At 64.8% G+C, this 11,521-nt stretch overlaps 1 protein-coding gene across 2 annotated transcripts; it reads right to left on the reverse strand.

Annotated features, from left to right (window-relative positions):
- Positions 1-1,568: 1,568 nt before the first annotated feature.
- DBNL (drebrin like) lies at positions 1,569-10,687 on the reverse strand. Of its 2 annotated transcripts, XM_054289197.1 has the most exons (14): positions 10,593-10,687; positions 10,247-10,302; positions 8,589-8,701; positions 8,423-8,497; positions 7,828-7,974; positions 7,312-7,389; positions 6,155-6,306; positions 5,420-5,474; positions 4,879-4,947; positions 4,680-4,782; positions 3,516-3,620; positions 2,377-2,480; positions 2,032-2,137; positions 1,569-1,717 (listed from the first exon to the last, which is right to left on the reverse strand). In XM_054289197.1, the coding sequence occupies exons 1-14, from the start codon at positions 10,673-10,675 to the stop codon at positions 1,578-1,580; spliced, it is 1,386 nt and encodes a 461-aa protein (XP_054145172.1). In that variant the 5' UTR covers positions 10,676-10,687; the 3' UTR covers positions 1,569-1,577. The 2 variants fall into 2 exon arrangements, with proteins under 2 accessions (XP_054145172.1, XP_054145173.1); XM_054289198.1 differs by lacking the exon at positions 3,516-3,620.
- Positions 10,688-11,521: the final 834 nt, after the last annotated feature.

Below are 11,521 nucleotides of genomic sequence, written 5' to 3' on the forward strand. Positions count from 1 at the left end.
TGCTCCCAGCACGGGCGGGCACACGGCAGAGCCTGTATGTCTGTGCCCCCAAACTGGCACCCCCTGTACCCCAGCACCCCAATACCCCACACACGGCAGTGCCTGTACATCTGTACCCCCAAACCTGGCAACATCTGCAGCCCCGTACCCCTATAACCCCATACCCCAGCACCCCCTGTACACACTGTGCACACGAGATCCCACACACAGAACACACAGATCACACATGGGATCCCACACACACAGAGAACACACACAGAACACACACAGATCCCACACACACAGAGAACACAGATCACACACACGCAGAGAACACACTCTGCACATGGATCATGGGGCACACAGGGCACAGGGACCCTGCACACGCCTGGCACTGCCCGGGGCTCCTGCACACACAGGGGATGCAGGGCACACGCTCTGCACACACGGGGGATGCCGGGGATGCAGGGCACACGCTCTGCACACACATTACACGCGTGGCCGGCAGGCTCGGGGCTCAGGCTGGGGGGAGCCCGCCCCGGTGGTCCCTGGGGGTGTCCCGGGTGTGTCCCCCCCGTGCCGGCCCCGCAGGCTCCCCGGGCCCCGCTGGTGGCCGGGCCACGTGGCAGCTCGGCCCCGTCACACGCGTGTCCCCCCCCCGGCCGTGAGTCACTGCCCAGCAATGCTGGGGCCTGCCCGGGCTGGGGGGGCTGCCCGGGGCTGGGGGGGCTCCCCTGCACCTCCCCAAACCCCTGCACCCCTCCCCAGCCCCCAGCAGGAGCCTGCTGCAGCCATCACCAAAGAAAAGCCCTTTTATTGATGCTGGGGAGGGCCCGGGGCACAGGGAGCAGAAGGAGCTCGGGCAGGGACTCAGAGAAGCCCCCACGGCCCCCAGCCCTGCAGAGGGGGGGCTCAGCGGGGACCCCCCACGCCTTTCTCTCCTTTTGTTCCTAAAGTGACAGCAGGGCAGGGAACTCCAAAGGGAGGGCTGGGCTGGGCTTTTCCTTGTTCACAGTGAGTTTGGGGTGGGGAGGGGTCCCACGCGCCTGGCCAGGCTGCAGGGGAGAATTTCACTCCCAGTTCAAACCCCAGAGCAGGTTTGGGGTGAGGGAAGGGGGGAGAGCAGGGAGGAGAACACAGGGTGAGCACACGTGTGAGCTCAGGGCGCTGCAGGGCCAGGATTCTCTCCTGCTCGCGTCAGACCCTGCAGGTCCCCAAAACCGCTCTGATGAGCTTCTCCAATGAAATGAGCTTGGGGACGTCCAGTGTGGCTGTGGCAGGCCCAAGGCCACGGGGAGGGAGGCACGGAGGGAGCACAGGGGGGAGGTAATTCTTGAATTTGTTCCCTGAAAATTCCCGTGAGGGATCTGTCACACCCCAGAGCCCAGGGAGGAGGGCTCAGGGTGGGATGGGACCCTTCCTTCCCACCCTGAGGGATGGGGGGCAGCTCCGCTGCCGAGGGACTGGGGAATGGCACTTCACTGAGAGAGAGAGAGAAATAAAGAAATAAAGAAATAAAGAAATAAAGCCACGTGTCGCTGGGAGAGCCCGGCAGGAGCTGGGTGGGCTCGGGGTCTGGAGCAGCCCCCCAGCACCCCCTACTCGATCAGCTCCACGTAGTTGGCGGGGAACATCCCGAAGTGGCCGTCGGGGCCGAAGCCGCGCCACCAGCCCTCATCGATCATCTCAATGTTGGTGATGATGTTCTCGGGGTCGAAGGAGATCTCGGTGTCGTCAGCTGCGAGGGGACACAGGGGACAGTGGGGACGGAGCGCCTGAGCCACCCCAGCCCCGGGGTCACAGGGTAACGGGGATGTGGGGCTGCCCCAGGGCCGGAGCCCCTCTGCCATGGGCACACACTGGGAGAGCTGGGGATGCTCCCTGGGGCAGGGAAAGCTCCCGGAGACCCTTCCAGGGCCTGAGGGGCTCCAGGAGAGCTGGGAATGTTCCCTGGGGCAGGGAAAGCTCCCGGAGACCCTTCCAGGGCCTGAGGGGCTCCAGGAGAGCTGGGGAGGGACTGGTACAAGGGCAGCAGCGGCTCAGGGGTCTCACCAGCCTGGTAGTCATAGAGGGCCCGGGCACAGAGCCCCTTCCCCGCCAGGTCTGGGGGCTCCTGGTACTCCACCCTGTAGTCGTACTTGGCATCGGCAGCTTGCTCCTGGTGAGAGCAGGGAGAGGAGAGCAGGGATCAGCAGGGGAACGGTGGGAGGGGAGAGAACAATGCCCAGGAACGGCCATCGGCATGGGACACAGCAGCACCCCCTGCCACACAGGGGCACCCTGAGCACCCCTGAGGTCCCCCCATTTCCAGTGATTTCAGCTCAGATTTCAGTCCCAGCTCATCCCAGGGACGGGACAAGCCGCGCTCCCCCACCCAGACCCGGCCCCCAGACCCACCTGGGGGGGCTCCTCGTAGATGGCCGCGGGCTCGGGGGGCTCCTCGTACAGGTTCTCCTCGCCCTGGGAGCCCGGCACGCCGGAGCTGTAGCCGGAGTCCCGTCCTGAGGAGGAACCGGGGCTCTGTCACCACGGCCAGCCCCTGAACCCTGCCCTGGTCTCATCCTGGGGACCCCTGCCCGGGCAGGGATGGGTGAGGAGGGGGCTGGGAGCAGAGGGACGGACACAGCACAGACCCACCCCCGGCAGGGGAGGGGTGAACCGGCTCAGGATGGATGATTGCCGTGGAGGGAGGGGCCGGAGCACAGCCCTGGCCAAGAGCAGCATCTAGTGGTGACAGTGGCCTGGGGACACCGGGCTGGGCTGGCCCCGGCTCCCTGCCTGGGGACACCGGGCTGGAGCCCAGCACGGCCCTGCTGGGGCGCCGGGTGCTCTCCGAGACCCCAGCCCGGCCCAGCCCACCTGTGAGCCCGTGATCTGGGGACAGGGCCGGCCCTCAGTGCCACCCACAGCACACGGGCACAGCCAGCCCTGCCCTGGAACCAATTCCTGCCCAGAGCACTGGGAAATGGCTGGGGAGGGACAGCCCAGTGCCAGGGCAGGGACACCTCACTGTGCCAGGGCAGGGACAGCCCCAGTGCCCCAGGTACCCCAAACCCTGCCCAGCCTGGCCTGGGCACTGCCAGGGACATCCATGGTACCACCTGCACCAGGGGCTCACCACCCTCACATCCAGCCTGAATTTACCTCCAATATCCAGTCTGAAATTACCCCTGATATCCAGTTAAATCTACCCCTGATATCCAGTTAAATCTACCCCTGATATCCAGTGTGAATCAGCACAGAGAATCCTGGAATGATTTGGGCTGAAAGGGACCCAAAAGATCCCTCCTGCCTTGGGCAGGGACACCCCCAGTGCCCCAAATCCCAGTGCCCAGCCTGCCCTTGGCACCTGAGGACGAGCAGGAACCACCCTCACCCTCATCTGAGGACAAGCAGGAACCATCCTCATCCTCAGCACCACCCTCAGCCCTGGCTGCAGGCAGAGCCCCAAAATGGAATCTCCAGATGCCCAAATTTGTGAGAAACGCAGCGGAAATGGGAACGGCCCTGGGGAGAGCAGGGAGCCGAGCACCCACCTGCTGCAGGGCCCGGGGAGGCCGGGGGGGACCCCCAGACGCCCCTGCTGGGGGAGGCTGGGCCGGGGTCCAGCTCCTTCTGCAGGAACGGGCTGCGCAGCTTGCCTGGGAGGAGAGCGGGGGGCTGCTCACGGGGGGACCCCCAAACCCCCTGGGGACCCCCGCATTACTGAGCCATACAAAGAGAGAGGAGGGGGCTGCCCCCAGGGCACCCCCACGCTGCCGCCTCGCCCTCCCGAGCAGGATTTTCCAGCTCCAGCCCTGGCTGTGGAAAACAAGTTTGGCAACCGGTTGCGGCGGCAGCCAAGGGGAAATTTAAAAATGAAATGAATGAATAAATGAATGTACTTCTGTGGAGGAGGGAGAGCTACAGCCCCTGGCTCTCTCTCCGTGTGGCTCTGGGCGGGAAGGCCAATGATGCAAACTGGGTCCTGTTTCCTGTGGCAGGAGGCACCTGGGCTGCTGTCGCCTCATCTCCACCTCCAAACCAAACAAAAGCTGAGCAGGATTCCTGCACCAGCCCTGCCAGCACCAGGACTCCTGCCTGCCCTTATCTCTGATCAACTCCGGGGCATTTATCTGCCTTTGCTCCACGAAACAACTCAAAGTCAGCCTCTCCTCATGATCAAAAAGACATTTTCAACCATCAAAACCACCACAAAAGACATTTTCAACCACCAAAACAGACACTTTCCCAGCCTGGCATCCCCTCCTCTCCCACCCAGGGTGTGCCTGCCCAAGGCACAGGATTCCTGCTCCTGTCACCAAGTGGAAGTGATTATTTGGATCAATCCAAGGTGCTTTGGAGGGGGCTGGGTGAGGATGAGGATGAGGAAGAGGAGGCAGAGGCCTCACCCAGGCGTGTCACGGGTCACAGCCACTTCCTCAGCTGCTCTCAGCTCTGCCCTGCAAACTTCCTGATTTCTGCCTGAGAGACCAGACCAGACCAGGCCCTGCTGACAGCACGGGGCTCTGCCCGGCTGGGGCAGCGCAAAAATCTGGGGGAAACTTCATTCAGTGGGGACAGACTGCGATAATGATGGTTTCCTGGGGTTAACAGATTGAACCACCAGATCATACCTGGCTGTGTCCCCAGCGCCTGGCAGTGTCCCCAGCCCCCTGCTCTGTCCCCAGCCCATACCTGGCAGTGTCCCCAGGCCATACCTGGCTGTGCTGGCAGCCCCGTGTCCCCCGGCCCCGCTCTCTCCTTTTGTTTGAAGATGTCTCGGGGGTTGACGGCTCTCTGTGCGATCAGCGTGGCCGCCTCCTGCCCGGGGAGGGGGCACGGGGTCAGTCGGGGCCCGGGGACACGGGGGACAGGGCCCAGTAGCCCCCCCTGCCCCGGGGACAGGTGAATTCCCACCTGGGCTTTCTCCACCGACTGGCTCCTCCTGACGCCCCGGCGAGCCTCGTCCTCGTCGGCGCGCTCCTTCTGCACCAGGGGACAGGACAGGGACAGGGCTGGGGACAGGGACAGGGCTGGGCCACCCCTGCCAGAGCCACCTGCCCCCCTCGGGCCCCAGGGAGGGAGGATGAGGAGGCAGCCTGGCTCCGTGAGGAAGATGTGGGAGTTCTGGGCTGGGAGCAGGGACTGGGCGTCACTGGGCTCAGGGACATTCCCTGTTGGGGTCAGGGAATGATTCTGGGTGGGAAAACCCCTGAGAGCATCGAGCGCAGCTGCTCCCCAGCACTGCCACAGCCATCATGGCCCTGTGTCCCCAAGTGCCACATCCCCAGAGCTGTGACACCCCCCAGGGATGGGGACTCCACCCTTGCCAGGGCTGCACAGCCCTTGTTGTGAAGGAATTTCCCCAACATCCCCTAAACCTCCCCTGGGCAACTTGGGGGCCATTTCCACTCGCCCTGTGCCCCCCACCCTGGCCTGGGGCCAGCACGGAGCTCACCCACTGCTGCTGCTCCCTGTCCCTGCTCTCAGCCTCCTGCTGCTGCTGCAGTCTCCTGTGGGGATAAATGGGTTAAAAATGAGCGTTTGAGACCTCACCCACTATCCCAGCTCCAGGAATAGCCCGCGAAGGCCACCCCTCCCTGCAGGGCCAGACGAGGTGCTGCAGCCACCCTCGAGGGGAGGAGCAGGAGCTGCTCCAAGCACAGGGATCGTTCCAGGGAAATCTCCTCCCTGGGGACAGGGACGTGAGCACCCCATATGGGAGCTGGGCAGGCTCCCCTGTGCGGCTGGAGCTCCCTGGCGCTCTGACACCCCAAAAACAGGGCCAGGGGTTTGGGGAGCAGAATTGGGGGAGCCCTGGGGCAGCATCCATGGGCAGGGAGGCTCGGGGTGATGCTGGATGAGCAGCCAGGGAGATGTTCCCTGCGCAGCTGCATCAGGATCCCCCCAAATCTGTTCTATTCAAGATTTCCTACAGGAATCTCAGCTGGATCAGGATCCCCTCAAATCTGTCCTTTTAAAGATTTCCTACAGGAATCCCAGCATGGGCAATGTGTGGAACCCTCCCCTCCCTGAGGTACAAACCCTGCAGGAGTGGGGGCAGCTCGGAGGGGCAGTGACAGGGACAGCAGCACCCGGGGCCGGAGGGGCAGTGGCAGTGACAGGGACAGGGACAGCAGCACCAGGGGCACCCCGGGGGCAGGGCAGGCTCTGAATCCCCGACCCCGCTCACTTGTGCGCGTCGATCTCGCTGTCGCGGGCCTGGCAGAGCCGCTCCCGCCCCGCCGCCTCCCGCAGCTCCCGCTGGCGCCGCTCCTGCTCCAGGCGCTGCCGCTCCTGCTCCGCGCGCCGCCGCTCCTGCTCCCGCCGCTCCTGCTCGTCCTTCTGCGGGCACCGGGCACGCACCGCGCTGGGGGACGCCGGGGCGCGGGGCTGGGGACGCTGGGGCGCGGGGCTGGGGACGCTGGGGCGCGGGGCTGGGGGACGCTGGGGCGCGGGGCTGGGGGATGCTGGGCTCACAGGGCTGGGATACTGGGCACACAGGGTGGGCTGGGCACACAGGGCTGGGGGACGCTGGGGGAACGGGGCTGGGGGATATTGGGCACACAGGGCATGGTGGGTTGGGATATTTGGCACACGGGGCTGGGGGATACTGGGCACACAGGGGCAGGGGTCTCACTGCCACGGCTCCGAGAGCCCCGGCCCTCTGCACCCCGGGGCACAGGGCAGCTCTGGGGGGACACGGTGGGTCTCAAGGACATGGCACGTCCCTGGGCACACACAGCACAGCCCTGGGCACACACAGCACGTCCCTGGGCACACGGTGGGTCCCAAGGACATGGCACGTCTCTGGGCACACACAGCACACCCCAGGGAAACACAGCACGTCCCTGGGGAACACACAGCACATCCTGGAGGACACACACAGCACATCCCAAGGACACACAGCACGTCCCTGGGGCTCGTGGTGGACCCCAAGGACACGGCACATCCTGGGGGACATGGTGGAGCCCAAGGACACGGCACATCCCAGGGGGGCACACACAGCAGGTCCTGGGGCCCCTGGTGGATCCCAGGGCACTTCCCCAGCCAGGAGGTTCACAGGTTATTGTTTAACCCCATAAAAGCCCAGGCGCAAGGGAAGGGAGCAGGAAGCAGCCGTGCAGGGTCAAACACCCATTTCCCCGCCCAGCTGGGGCTTGCTGGGAGCTGGATCCAGCCCAGAGCCAGGCCCAGCCCGGCCCAGGTGAGACCTGGGATGGAGCAGCACCTGCAGCTCGGGAGCACCCAGGGCAGCAGCTCTGCCCTCCCCTGGGCCCAGCAGGACTCGGAATAACACTGGGAACAACCTCCAGCTAACCCAGACACCCCGTGCTCACGTTCACCCACCTCTGCTTTGGCCCAGAAATTGTCCTTATTGACCCTCTTGATCTCAGACATGGCGTTTGTCTTCTGGTACACAGAGCCCTGAGCAGACACAGACAAAACACCTTTCTGGCACCTTTTGTCACAAACCAGCCCAAACCAGCCTGGCCTAGGACCCCCCTGAGAAGAAGCTGAGAAGATTCCATAACCTGATGCTTTGCCCCACAGTTTAAAGGAGGGCTGGGCTGGGTGAGGCCAGCGATGCGCACCTTGCCAAAAATGGGGAATTGCTGGCCCTGGCACAGGAGGCTGCTCCATCCCTGGAGTGTCCCGGGCCAGGCTGGATGGTGGGAGGTGTCCCTGCCACGGCAGGGCTGGCACTGGGTGGGACTGACCCCCCTCGGGCCCTGGCAAGGTCCCCAAGTTCCCCCTGGCCCCTTCAATTCCCCAGGCTGAGCACCCACAGAGGGGTCGATGCCCAGGGCGCCCCTTCCCCCGTGGGGCCAAAGAGCCCCCAGCAGCCCCCCTGCCCCAGCTCACCACGGGCGCCTGCGGCCCCGAGTCCTGGAACTTGCTGCTCTCCTTGTGGAAGCTGTAGTTGGCCCCCGAGGCCTTGGCCACCTTCTCCATGATCAGCTCGGGCTCCACGTCCTCCTCGGCCCGGGCGTTGATGGTGACGTGAGCGCCCTGAGCAGAGGGGCCAGCAGGGCCCAGGGTGAGCCCGGGAGCCCCCAGACCCAGCAGGGCCCAGGGTGAGCCCGGGAGCCCCCAGACCCAGCAGGGCCCAGGGTGAGCCCTGGAGCCCCCAGACCCAGCAGGGCCCAGGGTGAGCCCGGGAGCCCCCAGACCCAGCAGGGGCTCAGCCCTGGAGCCCCCAGACCCAGCAGGGGCTCAGCCCTGGAGCCCCCAGACCCAGCAGCTGCCCCAGAGCTCCCAGGGCAGGGAACAGGAGGAGATGCCCAGGGGAATCATTTGGGCGAGGGGCTCTGCTGGAAGGATGCAGCTTCCTTCCTTGCATCCCACTTGCCCTGGGATGTGCCCCCGTGTCCCCGAGGGTGGCAGGGGGCAGAGGGGGGTGGTCTCAGGGCCCTCCCACCCAAAACATTCCCTGAGGGGTTGCAGAGCAGGCTCACACCTTGAGGAAGTTGGCCACAGTGCTGACGTGGTTGGCGCAGGCTCCTTTCCTCACGTCATTGACACCTTCACCTGTCTGCAGGGGACACCAGCAGCTCACCTGAGCCCCTTGGGGTGCATGAGCCCCTCCCCAGCCCACCTGAGCCCCTTGGGCTGTCCCCACTCACCCAGTTGACCAGGACGTATTTGGGCAGCCCCGAGTTGGGGTCCCGGACGCGGCAGAAGCCGTACATCACCTTCCCGCTGTTGAGCTCCTCCACCATCTCCTCCAGGCCCCCCTCTGCCCAGGAGGGAGCACAGGGTGAGCCCAGCCCGCCCTGAGCCTGGGGGGGCACCCAGAGACCCCCAGAGCCCCCCCAGAGCCCCCCAGAGACCCCCAGAGCCTTCTCAGCCCTGCTCCCCATGAGCTGTGGGGCTGCCCCAGCCCAGGCTGGCTCTGAGAACACACAACCTGAGCATTGCCCCCAAACCCAGCCCCAGCAGCCTTCATCACCCCACTCCTCTTCCTCAGGCCTCCCCAAACCCCGCCTGGCTCTGAGATCCAGGTGAGGGAGAGGGGGAAGGAGCTGCTGACACCCCCTGACCCATCAGGAGCCTCAAAGCCAGCTGTGCCCACGGGCTCCTGCACAAAGCCACGCTCAGCAACACTCGGGGAGGGGGAACGGGGCTGGGGAGGAGCTGGCTGGGCCCTGTTCCTGCTCTGCAAGATGGGAAGTAGAGCAGGAACCAAAAAGGGGCAAGGTCCTGTTAGTGCACCATGGAGAAACTGCTGCCTCAACGTTTCCCTCCCTGTCACACCCACCTGGAGAGGTCCCAGGGCTGCTTTGGGGAGCTGGGAGTGAACCCCAAAGGGAGAATCCCACCCAGGGCTCAGGCAGGGGCAATGGGAAGGGAGCAGATCACTCTCACTGCACCAACAAACCACAGGAAAGGAGGAAAGCCACCAAAACTGCACTCTTTCATCCCAAAAGCATCCCCCCGGAGCACTGTGCTGGGCTGTGTGAGCCCGGGGGAGTGGGAGAGCAGCCCCTGCTCCTTATCAGCCTGGCAGGAACAGGGAGCCCCGCACAGCTCGCCCTGCCCTGCTCTGCAGAACCACCCGGATCGTTTCCCTCTGCCCATTAAACATTCATGGCCTGCCTCTAAATTTGGCTCCACACCCGGCAGGGAAGCCGGGGGTTGGAACTCTGGAGCTGGTGGGTGAGGGAATGCTGGGGGGAGCTTGGGGCACGCCCTCTGCAGCCCCCCAAAACCCCCAAAAAACTCCCCAAAACTCCGCAAAAAATACCCCAAAAACTCCCCAAAAAATACCCCAAAAACTCCCCAAAAATTCCCCAAAAATACCCCAAAAACTCCCCAAAAAATACCCCAAAAATCCTCATTTGGGACCCAGCAAGATTCTTCCTCAACACATCTCCCCAGCCCCAAACTCCTGAGCTCCACCAGACCCAGGAGCCTCCACAGGCTGGGAAAAGCTCTTGGAAACTGAGGCAGAAGCTGGGCAGGGATGAGAGGATGCAAATCCCAGCCTGGACGTGGAGCTGCTGCTTCCTGGAGGCTGAGGCTCCCCAGGCCGGGGTGTCTCAGACACACAACAAAGGGAAAAGAATGGCAGGAAGGAGGGAACGGGGCACGAGGGGCTCTGGGAGCGCTGGGCAGGTCAGGGCTGAGCGAGGGCCCTGCCCAAACCCGAGATTCAAACACAAGGAGCAGTCAGGATCAGGATGGTCCCCAAAATCAGCAACCAGATCCCGGAAACAGGGGATGGTCCCCAAAATCAGCCCCCAGATCCTGGAAACAGGGGGATGGACCCCCAAATCCTCACCTCCGGAGCCGGCCACTCGCAGGTCATTGCTGTTGCCTTCATAGGTGAACAGAGCCCTAAAATCAAGGCAGAAATGGGATTTTCAGCCAGCTTTAGCGCTTATCTGGGGTGCTCACACACCCCCGGTACATTCTGAGGTGCAGAGCCCCCCAGGGACCCCTGAGACCCCCTGAACCCCCCACAACCCCTCCACCCACCCCACATCCCCCCAAATCCCCTCCCCATCACCCCATCTGCCCTCCCCATCCCCCATCCCCCATCCCCCACCGCAGCACCCCGTCGCCCCCTCCCCATCCATCTCCTCCATCCCCATCCCGGTACCGCCCCGGTGCCTCCGGTCCCGCACCAGTCGGTTCGGCTGCCCGCGGCCACCACGCTCCCGTAGGCCTCCTGCAGCGCCCGCCCGTTCTTGGCCAGGTTCAGCGCCATGGCTGCGCCCGCTCCGCCCGCCGGCAGCGCCGGGCCCGCCCCCGGTACTGCCGGGCCCGCCCCCGGACCCGCCCCCAGGAACGGCGATACCGGGACCGCCCCCAGGAACGGCGATACCGGGACCGCCCCTAGCCCCGCCCCGCCGGTATTGCCGGGACCACCCCTCGGTACCGCCCCAGGCACCGCCCCGCCGGTGATACCAGGACCGCCCCAAGGAACGGCACCGCCCCCGGTACCGCCCTGCCCCATCGGTAATACCGGCACCGCCCCCCCGATGCTACTGCACCGCCCCCGGCCCCGCCCCGCCGGTGATACCGCCACCGCCCCCGGAACGGCCCCGCCCATGTCCCCGGCCCCGCCCCGGAAGCGCCCGGCCCCGCCCCGGACAGCCCCACCCAACAAAGCCACGCCCATGAGACGCTACACCACGCCCACCGCTTGCTAGATCACGCCCCTTGATGTATAGGCCACGCCCCTGCATGGACAGACCACGCCCCTGATACAGAGCGCCCCTCAAATAGCGGAGCGCGCCCCCCAATAACGGACCCCCTCCCCGACAGGGAGACCCCTCCCCAAAAATAACAGACCCCGATAGGAGACCCCCCCAAAATAACGGACCACCCCCAAAAGGAGACCACCCCCCAATAGGGAGACCCCGCCCCCAAATAACAGACCCCGACATGAGACCCCCTCTCCGAGCAGACAGACGCAGCCCTCGGGACCGAAATTCGCCATTTCCGAGGATTTCCCTCATTTCCCAGCCCGAGGGGGGCACATCGGGGGGCGCCTCGGAGCCTGCAGCTTTTTAGCGTGTAAATGCGGCTCAATTTTAGCCCAAATCGTCAA

This window comes from Melozone crissalis, unplaced genomic scaffold (genome assembly GCF_028551555.1).
Source record: "Melozone crissalis strain CALT ecotype California unplaced genomic scaffold, PUWL_Pcris_2 ptg000064l_1, whole genome shotgun sequence".
NCBI lineage: Eukaryota > Metazoa > Chordata > Aves > Passeriformes > Passerellidae > Melozone > Melozone crissalis.